Below are 20,382 nucleotides of genomic sequence, written 5' to 3' on the forward strand. Positions count from 1 at the left end.
GCTCTCTGACCTCAAAAACTGGCCCCAGGCTAACATCACACTGCAGGTATCTAACATCTCACTACAGGTACTGTAACACACACTCACAAGCAAAATGTGTGCACACGCTCACGCACACACACACACACACAGCTTATACAGTGCAGGTACTGAATCAGCAATTCAACAAGCATGTGGTTGAGATCCATGGCATGTACAGTATCTTAGACTTTTGGACTGTGTTGTCAAAGGGAATTTGCAAGAAGATTTGAGTTATGTAACAAGGATCTCAAGTTAACTTCAGTCTGTGTAACTAATGTAGGACATGATGTCATATCATATCATCACAATACATGCTATTATATTGTGATATCTGCCCCCAGGTGTCGACAGCGGAGGACAACGGTATCCTGCTGTATAATGGGGACAACGACCACATCGCCGCTAGAGCTGTTCCAGGGCACGTTAGGTCAGCTTACGACCCTGGCAGCCTGCCTGGACATGCTATCTACAGGTAAACACACACATAAGCACACACCACACAGACATACACACACACACCACACAACACACACACACACACACACACATACACCACACAGACACATACACACACACAGACACACACACACATACACACAGACACATACACACAGACACATACACAAATACATAAGTGCAAGTGTAACATTTTAACAGCAACCAAATGTTTAATACATGTTTGTCCTCCCCTCTTTCTTTGTCTGTGTTTCCTCCACTCCCCCCTGTATTTTCTCTGTCTTTCTCCCTCGCTCTGTCTACAGTACTGAGACGATCAACGACGGGTCAGTTCCACACGGTGGAGCTGGTGACCATTGACCAGATGGTGAACCTGTCCCATCGACGGGGGTCTCCCCAACCACCATGGATAGCCTGAGGGGGGTCCGGCCCCTCAACGGGAGGCTCCGCTATACGTGGGGGTAGGGCCCTCTCCAGAACACACCTACTTCCTCCTCCTCTGCTGCAGCACTACAACTACTACACTACTGTCAATGTCACCACCCCCACCGCAACCCAACCCAACCCCAACCCACCACCACAACCAACCCCCAACCACCCCCCCCATCCCAAAACCCCAACCACCGCAAGCGAGCTATATCCCGACCCAATCCTGCAACCTATCCAACTCAATCCTCAATCCACCCAGTCCATCCCCCAATACGACTGTGTTTGTTAGAGCACTCCAGCATAAACACACACACACACACACACCACACACACACACACACACACACACACACACACCACACACACACACACACACGTGTACTCACTGAGGTCCAGTAGAGCTGATGAGACAGGTAGACTGGTGTTGACACGGACTGACACCTGGAGCACACACATCCTCCATCTCCTCACACATCTCCCCTGGAGAGAGAGATACATTACATTTACATAGCAAAGTAAAGCAAAGGATGGAAAAGTGAACCATAATTGGCCCACTCAACTGTGATAGGCTGGTCTAGTGGAATATGTAAATGTGTTACCGGTGTAGTAAGGAGGACAGAGGCAGGTATAGTTGTTGACACCATCTACACAGTTAGCTCCGTTTTCACAGTCGTTATCTTCACAGTCATCCATGTTGGTCTGGCAGGTAGGACCTTCAAAACCAAGGGGACAGGCACAGCTGTATGCCTCCTCCTCCTCCTCGTTTAGTTGGCAGGTGCCCCCATTGGCACAGGGGTTACTGACACAGACGTTCAGAGCAGTCTCACAGTTCCTACCCTGCAGACAAACAGGAAAGAGCAATGGTCACCAACCAACTATGCTCCCAGAGAGCGACAGTATCTGTGATTACACGCATCATGTGAATGTCTGTCATTGGATTTCAAGTTAAGGAATTTTCATGAATTGAGTCAGGTGTGTTAAATCCGAGTTGTAATAAAATCCTGCACATCCTGAAAACAGGCTTTAAAAGTGGAGAGGTCTCGTCACAAACATCAACAGCCACAAAGACGATAAGTAAGCGTTAGAGCGGGGAACAGAAGCATGCCCAGCCTGTAGGTAAAGGGTTAATGTGACATCTCACCTTGAATCCAGGAGGACAGCTGCACCTGTAAATCTCCACCAGATCACTGTGACAGATCCCCTGGTTGACACACGGACTGGACAGGCACGGGTTACACTTGGCCAGGACGCCACTGTCCACCTCACCTACACACACACATTGTATTACTTAACATGATGCTTACCTTTCCAGTTCATTTACTTTTGAAGTATACAGTACAGCTGGATCCACACAAGAATTAGCATGAGACATGGACAGATGAAAACTGAAAAGATGCTAGATCTTTGAGAGAACAGCTAACCGCACCTCTGGTTCCTTATTAAACAAAATGAATGAATCCATCTCACCGTGGCACTCAAACTTCTTGGCAGGGGTGGTGAGCAGCAGCTTGCCCTCCATGCCCGTCGGTCCGGCACAGCGGGCGATGCCAGGCTCCTTGTATCCCGTCTTCACCCAATCAGACAGCCAGCGTAAACGGCAGTCACAGTACAGAGGGTTGGCACCAATTGCCCTGAGGGAGAGGGGTCAGAGGTTAAGGGTCAGGGACAGGTAAGGGTCAGTCAGAGGGTTGGTATCAATCACCTTGAGGAATTAATCAATCAATTAAACATGGCAGAAATAAGGATGAGTCTCAGAGCCTCATGAAGGCTGAGGTTCACTAGATGTAGTGGCACTATCTGACCAGCAGGTGTCTCTCCCGTCCTTCAGATAACACAGAGAACTACATTCTCAACTGTTAAGACACAGTACTTCTAGAAAGAGAAACAATACTTAATTTTCAAATTGGTTAAAATTAGGTTAAGGGTATGCTTCGGTTTAAGGTTAAAGTTAGGGGTTTGGTTACGGTTAGGGTAAGGGTAAGGTAAAGGTCAGTTATAGATGTTAAGGTTAGGGTTAGTTACGGTAAAGGTCAGATGTTGGCTATTCAGGCTGTCAATCGGGCTGGTCAGAAAATGACCCTTAGTCTCTCTCTTCTAGAAAGGACCAACAAGCTATGCCTCTGCTTCTAGAAAGGACCAACAAGCTATGCCTCTGCTTCTAGAAAGGACCAACAAGCTATGCCTCTGCTTCTTGAAAGGTCCAACAAGCTATGCTCTGCTCTTGAAAGGACCAACAAGCTATGCCTTGCTTCTAGAAAGACCAACAAGCTATGCCCTCTGCTTCTAGAAAGGACCACAAGCTATGCCTCTGCTTCTAGAAAGGACCAACAAGCTATGCCTCTGCTTCTAGAAAGGACCAACAAGCTATGCCTCTGCTTCTTGAAAGGTCCAACAAGCTAGTGCCTCTGCTTCTAGAAAAGGACCAACAAGCTATGCCTCTGCTTCTAGAAATGTCCAACAAGCTATGCCTCTGCTTCTTGAAAGGACCACAAGCTATGCCTCTGTTCTAGAAAGGACCAACAAGCTATGCCTCTGCTTCTAGAATGGACCAACAAGCTATGCCTCTGCTTCTAGAAAGGACCAACAAGCTATGCCTCTGCTTCTAGAATGGACACAAGCTATGCCTCTGCTTCTAGAAAGGACAACAAGCTATGCCTCTGCTTCTAGAAAGGTTTGCAGAACACTATCTCTTGATACATTGCTGTTGGATAAGTTATTTGACATACCTGGGGGGCGGGGGCATTTGAAAGTAGAGAAAGGAGAACAAATGTTGTGAATTGTTGGTACAAAGTGTAGACAAAGGGGGAGTTATTGAGTTGCTAAAAGGGAACTTAACACAACTAGTCATGGCTACTTGTGAATCAATGCTGTAGAAAAACATGCACGCAGGCACAGTGACGCACAGTCACACACACTGCCTGATCGATGCTGCTCCATTACCCAGAACCACAGGCTCGTGTTTCCAGTCCAATAGCTGATATCTGACATCTGCTAACATGAAAGGCACTTGACTGTGGATCAATGATAGACAAAGACAAGGAACCCCCACAAGCTTCTCTAGATCTTTCTCTCTTAACCTCCCTGCAAATCTCTCCTCTCTCTACCTTCTCTTATCCTCCCTTGTATACCCCTCCTTCCTCTCTCCTTCTCTCATAGCACTCTCTTCTGTCGTCTTATTCCTCTTCTCCATCCCTCTCTCTCTTCTCCATCCCTCTCTCTCCTTCTCCATCCCTCTCTCTCCTCTCCTCCTCTCCTTCTCCATCCTCTCTCTCCTTCTCCATCCCTCTCTCTCCTTCTCCATCCCTCTCTCCTCCCTTGCCCTCTGTGCTCCTGACATGGATAGACTATTGATTTACAGCTGATGTCTTTGACATGACAGACAACCTGGATCCCACTGGGAGTAAAGATCTGCTTCACCTCCAAAGTTCCGTACAACCACACACACACATGCTGATGGACACGAATGCACCCAAACCTCCCTTCAAAGCCCACAGCACTGTGAAGAATGTAATGAAACCTACAAGGTGTTGTGTTTGCTTTGGTGACGTCACAGTGGAGGGGTGTGTAGCATCACGGCAGCTCGTGTGGCTGACCAGGGAGTTCAGCGGATGTAAAGCCCACCAAACAGCTCTAGTGACGGACTACTGTTAGCCACCATCCCCCTGACACACACACTACAAGCCCAGACCACCCTCTGTGTGTGTGTGTGTGTGTGTGTGTAAGTTTGTGTGTGTAGTGTGTGTGTGTGTGTGTTGTGTGTGTGTGTGTGTGTTGTGTGTGTGTGTGTGTGTGTGTGTGTGGTGTGTGTGTGTGTGTGTGTGTGTGTGTTGTGTGTGTGTGTTGGTGTATGTGTGTGTGTGTGTGTGTGTGTGTGTGTGTGTGTGTGGTGTGTGTGTGTGTGTGTGTGTGTGTGTGTGTGTGTGTGTGTGTGTGTGTGTGTGTGTGTGTGTGTGTGTGTGTGTGTGTGTGTTGTGTGTGTGTGTGTGTGTGTGTGTGTGGTGTGTGATATGTTTTATTGATACTGTGTTGCATTAGAAGTTGGTGTTTGATGAATATTTGTGTGTGTACTTCTTCGTGTGTGTGAAAGGTGTATGCGTGTGTGTCTGTTTGAGTGTATTGGGCATGCTCCTGTGCGTGTGGGTGTGCGCACGTGCGCTCATGTGTGTGCGTGTGTGTACTCACAGGTGAGACAGAGAGGCCACGTCACTGAAGATGCCGTCAGGAAGCTCGGAGATCTCGTTGCCATGGAGAGACCTTAGAGACGACAGACAGAGTGGGAGGTGATTAGGATTCAACAATGATCAACTAGAGCTGCTCACACCGTTCTGTTCAAACAGCCTAAATGTCAGATCACATTTTGATAAAGTCGACTGTGTCGAGATTTGTTCAGAAGTTTCTGTAGTCAGACAATGCAGGGTCATTATGTTCGAGTTACAGTTGCAGAGGCCCTGAGGTCTACAGGGAAAGAGGAGTGCATGGAGAGCTCCCGTGTGAATCAGTTAGCTACACTTCTCTCTCTAATGACTGCAGCTTTACCGTCTGTTTCTCTGCAGCAGGTCTGGGCAGGGGAAAGTTTGGCTCTATGTCTGCTATGTGGGGCTCAGGGCTGGCTGGCAGAGACAGACATAGGGCTGCAGTGGAATCCAGAGTGGCTGGTGTTGGGTTACTGAACTGAGTACTGAGCAGAGTGCCTAGGCTGTGATTACCAGACAGGGTGGTAGGGTTCTGACAGTTAAAGGGGGGCAATGAGGGTAGATGAGGGGGGTCTGTGAGTGAGCGAAGGGGGAGTTAGGACTTCTGAACAGTTCTTAGTGACTGTTGTAGCCGGCTACCACCCGGTACTCAACCTGCACCTGAGAGACTGCTGCCCTATGTACATAGAGTCATTGAACACTGGTCACTTTAATAATGTTTACATACTGTTTTACCCACTTTATATGTACACTGAGTGCACAAACATTAAGAATAGCTTCCTAATATTGAGTTGAAGTGGAATTAACAAGTTACATAAATAAGGGATCATAGGTTTCACCTGGATTCACCTGGTCAGTCTGTGTCATGGAAAGAGCAGGTGTTCATAATGTTTTGTACACTCAGGATATATAATGTATTCTAGTCATGGCTCATCCTATATAACTTCTATTTTTGATTTTTTTCAGAATTATGTGTGTATTTGTATTTATTTTTATTGTTAGGTATCACTGTTAGAAACAGTGCAGTAATAGCATTTCGCTGCACCTGCRATAACATCTGCAAATCTGTACTCGCCCAATAAACTTTGATTTGATTTTGATTTGCTGCCTGGAGTGGGGGTGGGGGTGAGGGGGAGAAGGGGTCTGTCAGAGTCCCAGTGCCAGGGCTGCTTCCTTCCTCGTCTTTCAATGAGGGGATTGGGTGACGAGCCACTGGGCTAACCGATAGATATCAAATCAAATTTTATTTGTCACTTACGCCGAATACAACAGGTGTAGACCTTACAGTGAAATGCAAGGCTTAATGGCAGTAAACACAGGGCTTTAATGGCAGTAAAATAATATGGCTGTACAATTTTGTCAGGACATTAGCAACAGTCTCAGTCTCTTCCGATGAAGCCCAGATATCTACTTCTAATACCCTTGGCTACTGACCAAACTATTACTAGACCTTCCTGTTCAGTACAGATGTGCTATCTTCATTTGATCACTCTTGTTGAAGCACATTTTCCTGCGCGGCATAAAATGCAAATTGTTAGGTATTCAAGTTTTTAAAAGACTTCTAATGTTTGTAATTTCCACTTTAAAGTGGCAGACTTGATTTATCCCAAAAATGTATCAACCCCTACAAAAGTGTCCATTAATTATAATCCACAWAATAATTCACATTTCCTGTTTCTATAGGATTATTTTCCTGTTGTGAGAAACATGGTCAAATTAAGATAGAACATGTACTGTACTAACCCYTAGCTAGCTCTGTACACTCCTTTAATGTATCCACTCTAACCCTCATATGCTATAGCCCCGGCTGACTGAACACTTATACCCGTTACCAAGGCAGGGGGTTATGGGTGAGGGTATGGGTATGGGCAGGAGAAAGATTTGCAGTGGGCAGTTGGCCAGTAGCACTGTCTCAGAGAGATAGAGAGAGATGAGAGGGGAGGAGAGGAGCCAGGGAGTCTCTGTTACAGAAACATGATCTTTACTAACACACCGGCACACTGCTCTCCTGGCCTCCCTTTTTCATGTCTCTTCCTTTACCTCAGTTCTGAAATCTCTCTTTCTCTTTCTTTTTCTCTCAATTTCTCTTTCTCACCCCACACTTCTTGGCCACACCCTGGCGCTGTCTTGACACACTCCCTTTACACCTAATACCCAACACGCACGCACGCACGCACGCACGCACCTAATACCCAGCAGGCCAATTAGCAGCTTATTAATCCTTATCCAAAACCACAATAAACATCATACACAGGCACAGACACACACGCATATAACACACACACATACACACACACACACACACACACACACACACACACACACACACACACACACACACACACACACACACACACACACACACACACACACACACACACACACACACACACACACACACACACACACACCACACACACACACCACACCACACACACACACACACACACACACACCCAAACCACATCCATGCCAGACCCAGACCCTTAGCCTGTTTGAAGCTGTGTGCACTAATGATTCCTAAATGTCTTTACTAGTCTGTAAGCTGAAGGGTGTGTGTGTGTGGTGTGTGTGTGTGTGTGTGTGTGTGTGTGTGGTTGTGTGTTGTGTGTGTGTGTGTTGTGTGTGTGTGTGTGTGTGGGTGTGTGTGTGTGTGTGTGTGGTGTGTGTGTGTGTTGTGGTGTGTGTGTGTGTGTGTGTGGTGTTGTGTGTGTGTGTGTGTGTGGTGTATAATGAAACGTTTGGCACCTCAGTGTGCTTTCTGTGAAGGGGACACTAAACCTGCAACTTTGAACTCTGAACCCCTTTTAGAGTCTTACAGTTAAAACTATTTAACGTCTCGCCTGAGACACTTTCTGTCTCAGCCCTCTATCCCTCCTCCCTTTCAGAAAAGAAAGAGCCAGGTACCAATTGACATTTTATAGGGGATTGATTGATCAGACCAGCAGTAAAGACATCAAAGTTTTCTGTTTCATTTCTGACTCCTGTTCAACTGAGACAATAGGGTGGTCCTAGACAGAGAGGAGGAGTGTGTGTGTTCATGTGTGTGTGAGGGGGTGTCTGCATACTAACATAGGTATAAGTTACAAATGAAGCAGACTTATATGGCGCGTGAGTGAAATGTACCAGGAGTCACGGTCATATAGCTTCATTAGATCAAAGCCAGCGGCTGGGAGCTGAAATACAGTATGAACTAATGATCATTCAGCTGCACTGGGATTCTGCTGGTAAAAACAGACCAAAGACTTTGTGTTTCCTAATGATCATGGAGCTGACTCTTATTTTGCAGTAAAAAGCAGCTTTGTGTAGTTCTTTGTTGTGAGCAGTGAAAGACTGCCTGGAAAACACTTGGAAGTCTGACAAGTCTGCTGCTGAACTGCATTTGCATGATAATAACCTTGACGTGAGCTGAGAAACTTGTGTTAGCTCCCTGATAAGTAACCTTGATGTGAGGCTTGAAGACTTTGTTAGCTCCCTGATATGTAACCTTGATGTGAGGGCTTGAAGACTTGTGTTAGCTCCCTGATATGTAACCTTGACTTGAGGCTTGAAGACTTGTGTTAGCTCCCTGATATGTAACCTTGACGTGAGGCTTGAAGACTTGTGTTAGCTCCCTGATAAGTAACCTTGAGTGAGGTTGAAGACTTGTGTTAGCTCCCTGATAAGTAACCTTGATGTGAGGCTTGAAGACTTGTGTTAGCTCCCTGATATGTAACCTTGACTTGAGCTTGAAGACTTGTGTTAGCTCCCTGATATGTAACCTTGACTTGAGGCTTGAAGACTTGTGTTAGCTCCCTGATATGTAACCTTGACGTGAGGCTTGAAGACTTGTGTTAGCTCCTGATATGTAACCTTGACGTGAGGCTTGAAGACTTGTGTTAGCTCCCTGATATTGTAACCTTGACGTGAGGCTTGAAGACTTGTGTTAGCTCCCTGATATGTAACCTTGACGTGAGGCTTGAAGACGTTGTGTTAGCTGCCCTGATATGTAACCTTGACGTTGAGGCTTGAAGACTTGTGTTAGCTCCCTGATATTAACCTTACTTGGGCTTGAAGACTTGTGTTAGCTCCCTGATATGTAACCTTGACGTGAGGCTTGAAGACTTGAGTTAGCTCCCTGAGCTAAAGGCTTTAGCTAAAAGGGCTAACAGGGCTAAGTCTTGTGTTGTAAATAAGATTCAAGCTCACACACTCCATTGCATACAGCCCATAATACGAACCTCTCCATCTGTCTCTGGCTGACACTCTCTCTCTCTCTCTCTCTCTCTCTCTCTCTCCAGTGAGCCGTTGTACACAACAGATGGCTTTTTAGTTTCCCCAAATTGATAGAGAGGAACAGTGACAACTTGGCCTAGGCTTCACTGTTTCCCATCTCTCCCTTTCTCTCTCTCACCCCACATCTCTCTCTCTCTCTTACCCCACATCTCTCTCTCTCTCTTACCCCACATCTCTCTCCCCATCCCTCACTTCTCTCCCTCTATCCATCGAGCCAGACATATTTTGGCTAGGTCTCTCCATTGTCTCTCTCTCCCATAACGTTGCTGTTTCAATTACAGTTGGAGTAAAGGAGTGACTGTATCGTTGGAGTAAAGGAGTGACTGTATCGTTGGAGTAAAGGAGTGACTCTATCGTTGGAGTAAAGGAGTGACTGTATCGTTGGAGTAAAGGAGTGACTGTATCGTTGGAGTAAAGGAGTGACTGTATCATTGGAGTAAAGGAGTGACTGTATCGTTGGCAGCAGAGCAGACTTGCATCATCACTCAGTCCATTCTATGTACAGTCACTTAGGCAAAATGTTTGCAGACGCGCTGATCCAAAGTTTACTACCATCAGTGAAACATCATGTATTAGTAATATATCATTTTGACAGAGGAAATGGATGATACATTCGTGCTTTTTATTTTACAAACAAGTTCAACGTTTTTTGCAGCCTGATCACCAAAACTTCCTCAACCGTCTTTCACTATCGTGTAGAAAGTACAGGACAAGACTTGAATATGGATGTTCGTAGGATAAGTTTCCTGTAGTGCCTTGACCAGGGTTTACCATGCAGCAGGGGATTTTTGGCCCCACTCCCCACCTACCAGCCTTCTTTCAGATCCTTTCAGGTTCGGGCGGGCTGTCGCTGGCGGGCCAATACGGGAATTGTCACGCTCCTCCAAGTTTCTATTGATTCAGGGTCTGGGAGGGACTGGCTAGGGGACCACTCCCAGGGAACTGAGATGTTTTTCGGAGGCCACTCCTTAGTTTGCCCTGGCGTGTGTTCGGGTCCGTTGTTATGGCTGGGAAGACCCAAGGCCACGACCATCTGTCAATGCTCTTACTGGGGAAGGGAGGTTGTTGGGCCAAAGATCTCTGCTCTGGGCCCATCCATCCTCCCCTCAATACGTTGCAAAGTCGTCCTGTCCCCCTTTTGCAGAAATAGCAGAGCCCCCCAAAAGATGGATGTTTCCACCCTCCCATGCTTTCTTTCCACGGTTTGGGATGGGTTTTCTTGGGGGTGTACTTCTCCTTTCTTTCTCTTCCAAAACACAAGCGGTGAGTTTAGCCAAAAAGTTTATTTTGTTTCTCATTCAGACCACATGGCTTCTTCCCATTTTCCTCCTTCTGGATCATCCAGATGGGGTCATTGCAAATTCAGACGGGGACCTGAATGCCTGCTGGGGCTTTGAGGCGGGGGCTTGGTGCGGCTGCAGGATTTATCCATTGACGGGCGAGTGTTGTTACTAATGTTTTCTTTTGAGACTTGTGGTTCCCGCTCTCCTTTCCAGGTCATTGACCAGGTCCTGGCAGTGTAATTCTGGGCTGGATCCCTCACCTTCCTCAGTCATTGATGCCTCACCGAGGTTGATATCCTTGCCATGGAGCCCAGGGACGAGGGTGATGACCGTCTCTTGAATTCTTCCATTTTGCTAATATTGCGGCCAACAGTTGTGCTTTCGTGTCACCAGAGCGGCTACTTGAGCCTTATTTCCTGTAGGCCCATCCCCAGCCTTTGGCAGGTTCTACAATTTATCCTGATGTCTACCACAAGGCTTCTCTGGTCTTGGCCCGCATTGTGGAGAGGTTGGGAGGTTCTGTTTGTGATTTGAGCGTGTGGGACGGGTCTTTTATTACAGTACGAGTTCAGACAGGTGCAGTAAATACAGGTAATGAGTGGAGAACAGGAGGGGCTTTCTTAAAGAAAAAAACTAACAGGTTCTGTGAGAGCCGGTTCTTACTGGTTTGGTAGAGGTGATCAAAAATATTATGTTATTGGCAATTTAAAATGCAAAATTATACTTAAAATCATAACAAATGTGATTTTTTCTGGGTTTTTGTTTAGATTCGGTTCTCTTCACAGATTGAAGTGTACCCTTATTTTGATTTAAAATTACAGACCTCTACATGGTTTTTGTTAAGTAGGGCAAAACCTGCAAGTCGGCAGCAGTGGTATCAAATACGTTCTCCCACTTATATAATATATATATATTATATTTATATATTATATTGATAGTTTTGGCCAGGGACTTAATGTGCCTTTAGTCAACAAAATGTCTAATTGGACGTAGGTTGCATTATGGAAGGAGGAAAATAAATAAAACATGATTTATACGGTGTGATTATGTATATTAATATTATATACATGTATTATTTTTATTATTAAGTTATTTTTCCAGTTTCATTTGAGAAGTATTGATGGCGGCGGGGTTATGTGTGGCAGGGATGCTTCCTCTAGAACAAGTCATCAACTAAAACGTTATCCTCTCCTACATGTAAGTTTTCAACCCACTGAGGGGGGCTTGGGTTGGTTATACATTATATGTTATACCGGGAGTATTACAGGTTAATATTAATATTTAATACGAAACTGATGTTCCTTTGGTAAACCAATATAGTTTATATATAGTGTATTGTCGGGACACCCCTTTCCAATGGTGGGATTCGGGCTATTTCCAAAGCGCAACACCTGTTGCTGACGGTGTACAAATTCGAGTACACCGGGGCCAATTGGCAATCTCCATAGGGGACATTGGCGTAGGGAATGGGCCATACTGGAGGCTTTCAGTGAGTTTCAAGTGGCACCTCATGGATGGGCCACCTTTCCAGCCAAATCTCCACGTTGTCCTTACAAAAAGGAACTGGAAGCGGTTTTTGGATATTCAAGGGGTTTTTTACATTAGTATCTTTAGCCATTAACATGTAAAATAGAATGGAATTAAATCCCTGATGTTGAAACTAACCCTTTTTTCTCTTACTTCCAAACATGTTCCAGGATGTATGCTTTTAACATTCTTCGAAATAGGGTGTGGGCTATTGATTCCGGGAAATTCAGCACAGACCAACTACCTGAAATTTTATTCGGGATTCCATTTTATAATCCTCCACGATTTTTGGATTTAGGTGGAAAGGATTGGGAGCGGCAAAAGTACACAGCTCCAAAACAATTTGTTGGTCCGGGCACACAGACTTGTAACTGAGGAACCTCATTCTGAAAAGCCTTAAAGCTTTTTCTAGATGCAGTAAGTTTTTTTTTGAAAAGGTCCAAAGGTTATATTGAGCCCCCTTTGGAATTTACTGGGACACCCCAACTTCCTTCCCACCAGGGTTCTCCTTTTTCATTCCTTTCTTCTGTTTCAGAGTGTGTAAGCTTCTGAAGTATTGATAGAAAAATCCCCTGGCCTGTGTGATTCCTGACCCCGCTTCCTACACCTTGAGCCCGCAAGACCCATCTTTGCTTCCCTTAAACATGGTTGTTTAACCTTTACGGCTTGGACGTTAAAGGATCCCCCCAAAGTTAGGGGAAATCTGGCTTTTTATTTGCCTCTCCTGGAAAGGGTGGAAGATCCGCTTCGGCTACGTGACAACTATGGACCATATTCAAAATCTTATGTCTGGTACTTGTCAAAGGCTCTGTGGAGTGTCCTAAGTTCTTGTAGCAAGTGAAGGGCCTACCTCCAAGAAACACTATTCAGATGGGAATGCAATCAGGCTTTAGGGTCTGGCCACGCCACTGATCAAGGCCAACAGTGGAAGGTTTTTAAATTTGAATTTCCCACTGTGCTCTTTGGACAAGAAGTTACTTTGTGTGTTCTGTCTTTATTATTGTCGGAAGGAATTTGGACACCGTGGGACATGCTGTGTTGTGCAAAGAAAATTAAAAATGGTTGTGGGATTTACTGGTCATGGGTTTCTAAGACTTGGTTTATAAATTATCTATCAATTGTACACAATTGTGTAATGGTTGGATTGGTTGAAATCTGGGTCCATGGTGTTAGGTGTTTCCGCAAAGGGTCTTCTATTTTTGCCCACTGTGTTATATCACACATTGGGTTCATATCGAACGCGGATGTTATTACTTTATGCAAGAATTTGCTACTGTCTTTTATTCAGTGGTAGTTATTTAATCTTTATCCTTTTTGAAAATGCCCCAAAGAGGGCATTAACATTCATACCAACAGAATTCTGTATTGAATTTGAAGCTGGTTCTGCAATGTGGTAAAAACAAATCATGGTATTTTCTCAATGGCCAGGCATGTTATAATCATTTTGTCATTGCTAAATTGGACTGGTAAACTATCAGAGCAGTCAAAGTGACAATTGTGGGGTGGGTTGATGACAGCTTTGAGCTTCCTGGTTTTCCCATGTGGGGAAACTTTGAACTTTAAGGGCAGCTCAAGCTAGAATAGTTTTTTTATTACAGGCAAAAGGGTTGTTTTTTCTCTGGAGGGGCCAGGAAGGGGGCTGGCTACTAGTACATTATGGCGGGTTTTAGATGTTTGTGATGTATATATATTTATATATTACATATTATATATATGAGGGCCTTAACACCACCCTGAGAGGCACTTCGATTCCAAGTGATAATCATGCGTTCCCTCAGGGTCATTCCATTCAAAACGTTTCTAATGTGCATTCATTGTGATCTCTCTGCGCTGTTACCTGGCGATGCTAGTACCTATAAAGTTTGGTGGGAGGAGGGATAATGGTCTGGGGGGACTGTTTTTCTTGGGTTCGGGCTTTAGGGCCCCCTTGGTTTCCGTTGGAAGGGAGAAGTGGCTTACACTACGCATAACAGATCTGACATTCTAGGATTGATTTCTGTGTTTCCACTTTTGTGGGCTACAAGGTTGGGAAGGCCCTTCCTTGTTGCACAAAGCGACGGTCCATACCAGAAATGTTTGTTGAGTTTGGTGTTGAAAATAAACTTTCGACTGGCCTGCACGAGCCCTGGACCCATCGGGGGACACTTTTGGATGAATTGGAACGCCGATTACGAGCCAGGCCTAAATCGCCCCCAATCGTTACCCGACCTTCAACTAATTGCTTTCTTGTGGGGTGATGGGAAGCAGTCCTCGCAACAATGTTTTCCCAAATCGGTGGAGCCTTCCAGAAGAGTGGGGGAAGCTGTTATGCAGCAAAGGCAGGTACCACTTCCCCATCTATTCCATTTTGATTTATTGGATCGAGATGTTCGGAAGGCAGGTGGTTCCACGATACTTTGGTGGCCATGTGTTGTATATTGGCCCAAGTGGAACTAATTTGAAACATTATTATTTTTTTGATAGTTTTTTTTAAAATGATTTTATTATTTATACAAATAATAATATATATTTATATATATATAATTATATATATATTAAATATTTATATATATATGATATTATATTTAAGTTTTGTATGTTTAATCTCCGGACAGTGGAGGGGTCTGGGTCGCTGCGTTTGTGTTAGCTCCGTAAACCCATTCCAACCCACTGTGGGTGGTGTCCCAGTACTATGTGGTCGCATCCTATAGTGTAGTCACTATATCATTTGTTGTTTTGAGTATTGTGATTTAAATTAGGTCTTTAGGGCTGGTTTTCTGACCTTCTGAGATGAGATTGAGGACCTTTTTGAAGTTAATTTTCATTATTTGTCCTGGCCAGGTGTGGCCTACTTCTTGCTTTGGGTTTTTAAGGCCCCCAAAGGAGGAATAGTTTTAGCTCTTCTCGGGGTCATACAGCGGGGGAAAAAATGAAAAGTTAACTTGCCATCCCAGTGTTTAAATTGAGATAATGAATCAGGGATTATTTGGGCCAATTAGGGCATTCATTTGTATATTAGGAGAGCCAATATATACAACTATCATATAATTGTTCCAATGAATAATGGCAACCCATGTTGGGCCTTTACTTACTGGAGGAAGCCTACGGGTTTCTGGTTGTACTGATGAATCCACCGGGGGGCGCACTGGTCTTGACCACCGGGGGAAACAGAGCTTGGGGGCAGTTCATAGAGCTGCTGTGATTTTGACTCTACTCTGGTTCTGATTTTCTCGGTTTCAGAGTTGCCACATTTGGGGACACATTTTTCAATTTCATATATAAATGTCCTTGTTGTATGCCTTAACTTTGCAAAAGTAAAAATTACATTTTGTAAAAAGACAGGACAGGGAAAAAGAGGGCAACAGAATAAAAGTACTGTGTGCTTAAATTTCAGGGTTTAGGGCCCGTATGACATGAAGTTGTTTGATCTTCGCCCGTTTTTTCTTTGGTTTTAACAGTGATGGCCATTACTTCTTCCACCCACTCGGGCCTTTTGTCAGGCTTCTGGGAGCATCCCAAACTCTATCGCTTATAGGATCAACATCTTCTTTGTTTTCGTTTATTTTTTAAAACAATAGATGTTTGCCTATAGCCGTTACAATTAATGGGTTTGTCATTGTAGGCTGCTAAGCCAATAGTATTAAGGCGGTTAGTTTATTTGGAAAACAGATCGCCTGGGATGGTGCTGGATGTCTTTAATTAGGTGTGTTTGAGTGAAGGGCGTTAACAAACACTAAACCTTTTTCTTGTTTGGTGTCTTTTTGATGTGGGTGGGGTGTAATAGTTCCAGTGCCTCAATTCTGTCGGCTCGTCTGGTTGAAGGGTGCTGGTCTGGGTTCTTACAGGTTTCATTTTTCATTATTGCCATTTTCCATCTGATTCCTACCGGTTTCCCAGGGATCTCGTGGGGGTGGACTGGTTTGGCTTTGCCAGCGGGTGTTTGCAGGTTACTTTGTTGTGAATCTGGTTTGTGTGTAGGTTGTGCATTCTAGTGGCCCTAGCGTAAAGTTTATTGTTCGTCTCAGCATTATCACGCTTCTTTACTCGGCGCAGGTCACTTCTACATATTTGCTCGAAACATCTGCTCCTCTCCTCATACCAGAAGCAGCACACACACACACACAACACACACGACCACGCGGTAGGTCATGCACGACACACAGCACACACACACAGCAGCACACACCCACAAGCACCACACACATCTTACATAGACGTACGATGTTCACGAATCACACACCACGAACCCCCCCCCACCCCCACACCGCAAAGCCACAGGGCATGCACACACAAGAAAAGATGGCCGATAGGAGAAGGTGCCTCAGCCAGTAGTCGAATAGATGAGCGCTAAGTCCACAAAGCCTGTATACTGTGGTGATGCAGCGCCAGAGTGTGTATATCGGACTTTCCTGGTAGTCTCTCTCATAGCACAATCACTGTGTATTATACCCTGTCCATCTCCAATCCTCAGTGTGTAAGAACATATCCTGTGTCATAACCAAGAGAGTTGTTGTATTGTGTGTGTTTCCGGTGCTGCTTATCAGTGTCGGACCGTTTGGATGTATCCCAGTGCTTACAATAGTGGTGGTGAGACTGACTGATGTTGGAGAATGAAAGAGGTTGGGTTAGAGATAGTCTGTATCTTGTGTACTCATGGTCTCTTGAAGAGTATCGAACACACTGAATTATAATTTACCACTGGCATAATACCCCCGTGGGGTTACATATAAAGGCTGGGTCAGGGAAGCACACCACTCACACTAACTGAGTTATTTGAAGTAGCCACAGTTCCTTTAGCGCACCACGTCTGCCTGGTGTCCCGAATCTAGATAACCTGTGGCTCATGACGACAGCGAACATTCCAGTATCTCTACATTGACTGTGTGACATTTTGTGCTGCTAGTGCCTGAGTCTCAGGCCTTTCTAAAGGCCACAGGAAGAGAAAGTAGAGAAGCGCCGAGACCACTATACCGCTAAACAACCCCTGGTGAGATAGATTAACTGCACTTTAGTTCCTACTCTTCCTCCACCCACACCCCTCTCGTTCCCCTTACCTATTCCGATCCTCTCTCGTGACCTCCACGCGCAGCACACCCTTCACCTATTACTACCTCACCTCCTCCTCCCTTCACACCGCCCTCCTCCTATCTCCTCCACCCTCCCCTGGGTCTCCATCCTCACCACGCTCTGTCTACAACTATTCTCTGCCACCCTGCGCCCGGCCCTACCCACCTCCTTTAGTGGCTTACCTATTCTCTCACGCGTCCCACTTGCTCCACTCACACCTCCTGCTCTATGCCTTATCTCCTCCCCCTCCCCTCCTCTCCCGCCACACACCCCCCCCTCTTACCTATTCTCTCCACCTCCCACTCTAGGTCCATCCCGCGAATCACCCTCTCCTCTTACCTATTCGGTCCTGCCACTGCTCCCGGCCGTCCACCCTACACTCCCCTCTTTTTACCTGATTCTCCTCCACCCTTCCCACTTCCTCCACTCCACACCCCTTCTCTATCCTATCTCCTCCACCCTCCCCTGCCTCCACCCACGCCTCTTTACCTATCTCCTTCCACCGCTCCCCTGGCCTCCACCCCGACACCCCTGTTACCTATTCCTCCACCCTCCCCTGCCTCCACCCACACCCTTATCGTCCCTTTCTTACCTATCCCCTCGTCCACGCCTCCCCACTCCTCCACCCCCACACCCCTCTCTACCTATCTCCCCACCCTCCCCGCCCCACCCACACCCATTCTCTGATCAATCGTCCTCCGTACCTCTCTGGCTCGTACCCACACCCCTCTCTACCTATCTCCTCCACCTCCCCTGCCTCCACCCACACCCTCTTCTACCTAGGCTCTTCTGCCACCCTTCTCCTGCCGTCCCATCTCACACCCTATCTCCTCCCCTATCTCCTCCTCCCCCACCCCTCCTCACCCACCACCCCTCTGCTACCATATGCTCCATCACATCCTCCCCTTGCCTCCACCCCACACTCCCTTCTCTCCCTATCCCTCTACCCCACCCTGCCTCACTCCTTCTCCAAACCCAACCCCGTCTCACCTATTCTCCTCCCAACCCTCCTTTGCCTCCCCACCCACACACCCTATCTCTACTAGTCCTCTCCTTTCCACTCCTCCCACTCGCGTCCCCGCACGACCGGCCTCTCATAACACTATTCTCCTCGCACACCGCTCATGCCTGCACCCACACCCCTCTCTCACCTATCATCTCACCAGCTGCCCCTTTCGCTCCACCACTCCCTTCTCTGACCCTATCTGCAACTCCTCTGCTACACCCCGTGCCCTCCACCTCACCGCCTCCCCTCACCTGATCTCCTTCCACCCTCCCACTCCTTTCCACCCACTACCATCCCCTCTGCATACCTAAGTCTCCGTCCACCCTCCCATGTCCTCCACCCAACCCCCCTCTCGACCTTATCCTCCACTGACTCTTCCCCTGCCTACCTCCCAACACTCATGCCTCTCGTTTTTGTTTCCTACCTATTCTGCCCTCCACCCTCCCCTGCCATCCGATAAATCTCCACACCTCTTCTCTACTTGGTCTGCCTCCACCTCTCCCGATGCCTTTCCTATCCCTCACCCTCTTTTACTACCCCTATTTCTTCTCTCCACCTCTCCTGCCTCCACCTCACACCTCCTTTCTCCTCACTTAGTCTTTTCCCTCTCTCTAGCTGTAAAAGAAGGAAAACAGAGTCCCTCAACATACCATTGGACACACTTCCCACCCCCCACATAATCTCTACTGCAACATTGAGTCTTCTGCTATTGTTCTTGCTCGTCCTCTGAGCTAATGTGAGGCCCTCAGGAGTGGAGGTGATTGGGTGGGTAATGACAGTGTCTGCTGATGAGTGCTTGCGATTGGATACAGGTTTTAGAGGGCATCAGGTTACTCAGAATAACGGTGTGAATAAGCGGTCTTAGTTATTATGACGTAAACGAGGCATCGTTGGTGTGTTTTGGACAAAATTTCGTGTGTTTGTGGTTGTGCTTTTGTTGTCAGCTTGACCGGAGGTGTTAGCGAAGTTAGTTTTTTCATTGATGACAGTGTGTTTGGAGCAGCAACAGATCTTTTCATCGAGTTGTTTTCCTCGGATAAGCATGGAGAACATTGGTTCCCACTCCTGCATTATAACGCTACTGAAAAGTCTAACGGCTGTGTGTGTTTCGTGATGGTTGTGTGGTACTGTTTGTTGTAAATGGGTTCCCATTGTTGTGTGTGTGTGTGGTTCGTGTTTGTGTGTTGTGTTCGTGCCACTGTTGTGTGGTTTGTGTTGTTATGTCTGTGGCCGTGTGTGTGTGGTGTGTGTGTGTTGTCCCGAGTGTGTGTGTGTGTGTGTGTGTGTGTGTGTGTGTGTGTGTGTGTGTGTGTGTGTGTGTGGTGTGTGTGTGTGGCTGTGTGTGTACCCCGTGGAGATGGAGACAGTACCGTATCAGGAGCTCTTGATCACCTGTCTCTTGCTACTTTCCCTGGCGGCCAACACAGTCCTTGGCCCATAGAGAGAGTGACATCAGGTTAGGCCTGGTGGCCGCTGGGAGCAGACAGGCATGTCTGAGAGAACAACTACAACCTGTCTCTTCTCGTTTCGGCCTTGCTCTCTCTTTCTGTCTGTCTCTATCTTTCGTCTGTCTCCATCTTTTCTGCTTCTATCTCTCTCTTTCTGTCTATCTCTCTCTTTCTGTTCTGTCCTCTCTCTTTCTGCCTGTCTCTGCTCTTCTGCCTGTCTCTATCTTTCTGCCTGTCTCTATTTTCTGCATGTCTCACTTTCTGCTGCTCTATCTTTCTGCCTGTCTCTATCTTTCTGCCTGTCTCTCCTCTTTCGGCGCTGTCTCTCTCTTTCTGCCTGTCTTCTATCGTTTGTCTGTCTTCTAGTTTCTTTTTTGGCCTTGTCTTCTTATTTTTTCGTTTGTTGTTTATTTTCTAATGGAATTCTTTATTATTTTTGTTCATAACCATGTTTGCATTTACTTAAATTTGTTTTTCCCTCCTAGAATCGCTATGCGTTTTCATGTCTTCTCTTATCTTTTCTCGCCTGTTCTATTTCATTCTGCATGTCAATCCTACTTTCTTTCTGCCTGTCTCTATCTTTGCGTGTGCGCTAGGGTCTCTACTCTTTCTGCCGTGTACTCGTTATCTTCTGTCCATGTCTCTATCTTCCTGTCGTCTTCTTTCTTTATGCCTTCTCTACATATCTTCTGCCTTAT

The 20,382-nt window shown here is 46.2% G+C and overlaps 1 protein-coding gene and 1 long non-coding RNA gene across 3 annotated transcripts in view; one reads left to right on the plus strand and one right to left on the minus strand.

The window, feature by feature from the left end:
- LOC111977813 (uncharacterized) lies at nucleotides 1-1,191 on the plus strand. 2 transcript variants are annotated; one of them, XR_002879082.2, is made up of 3 exons: nucleotides 1-67; nucleotides 363-493; nucleotides 783-1,191. It is a non-coding gene; the product is annotated as an uncharacterized lncRNA (long non-coding RNA). The 2 variants fall into 2 exon arrangements; XR_002879081.2 differs by having other exon boundaries at nucleotides 1-46.
- LOC111977952 (slit homolog 1 protein) overlaps nucleotides 1-20,382 on the minus strand; it is a 67,239-nt gene that overhangs the window by 5,747 nt on the left and 41,110 nt on the right. The window contains exons 13-17 of the mRNA XM_070448707.1: nucleotides 5,089-5,160; nucleotides 2,374-2,537; nucleotides 2,048-2,172; nucleotides 1,506-1,743; nucleotides 1,293-1,386 (exon numbers count right to left, since the gene is read on the minus strand). Of these exons, the coding sequence (XP_070304808.1) occupies nucleotides 1,293-1,386; nucleotides 1,506-1,743; nucleotides 2,048-2,172; nucleotides 2,374-2,537; nucleotides 5,089-5,160 (693 nt within the window). The remainder of the gene's footprint in view (nucleotides 1-1,292; nucleotides 1,387-1,505; nucleotides 1,744-2,047; nucleotides 2,173-2,373; nucleotides 2,538-5,088; nucleotides 5,161-20,382) is intronic.

This window comes from Salvelinus sp. IW2-2015, linkage group LG18 (genome assembly GCF_002910315.2).
Source record: "Salvelinus sp. IW2-2015 linkage group LG18, ASM291031v2, whole genome shotgun sequence".
NCBI lineage: Eukaryota > Metazoa > Chordata > Actinopteri > Salmoniformes > Salmonidae > Salvelinus > Salvelinus sp. IW2-2015.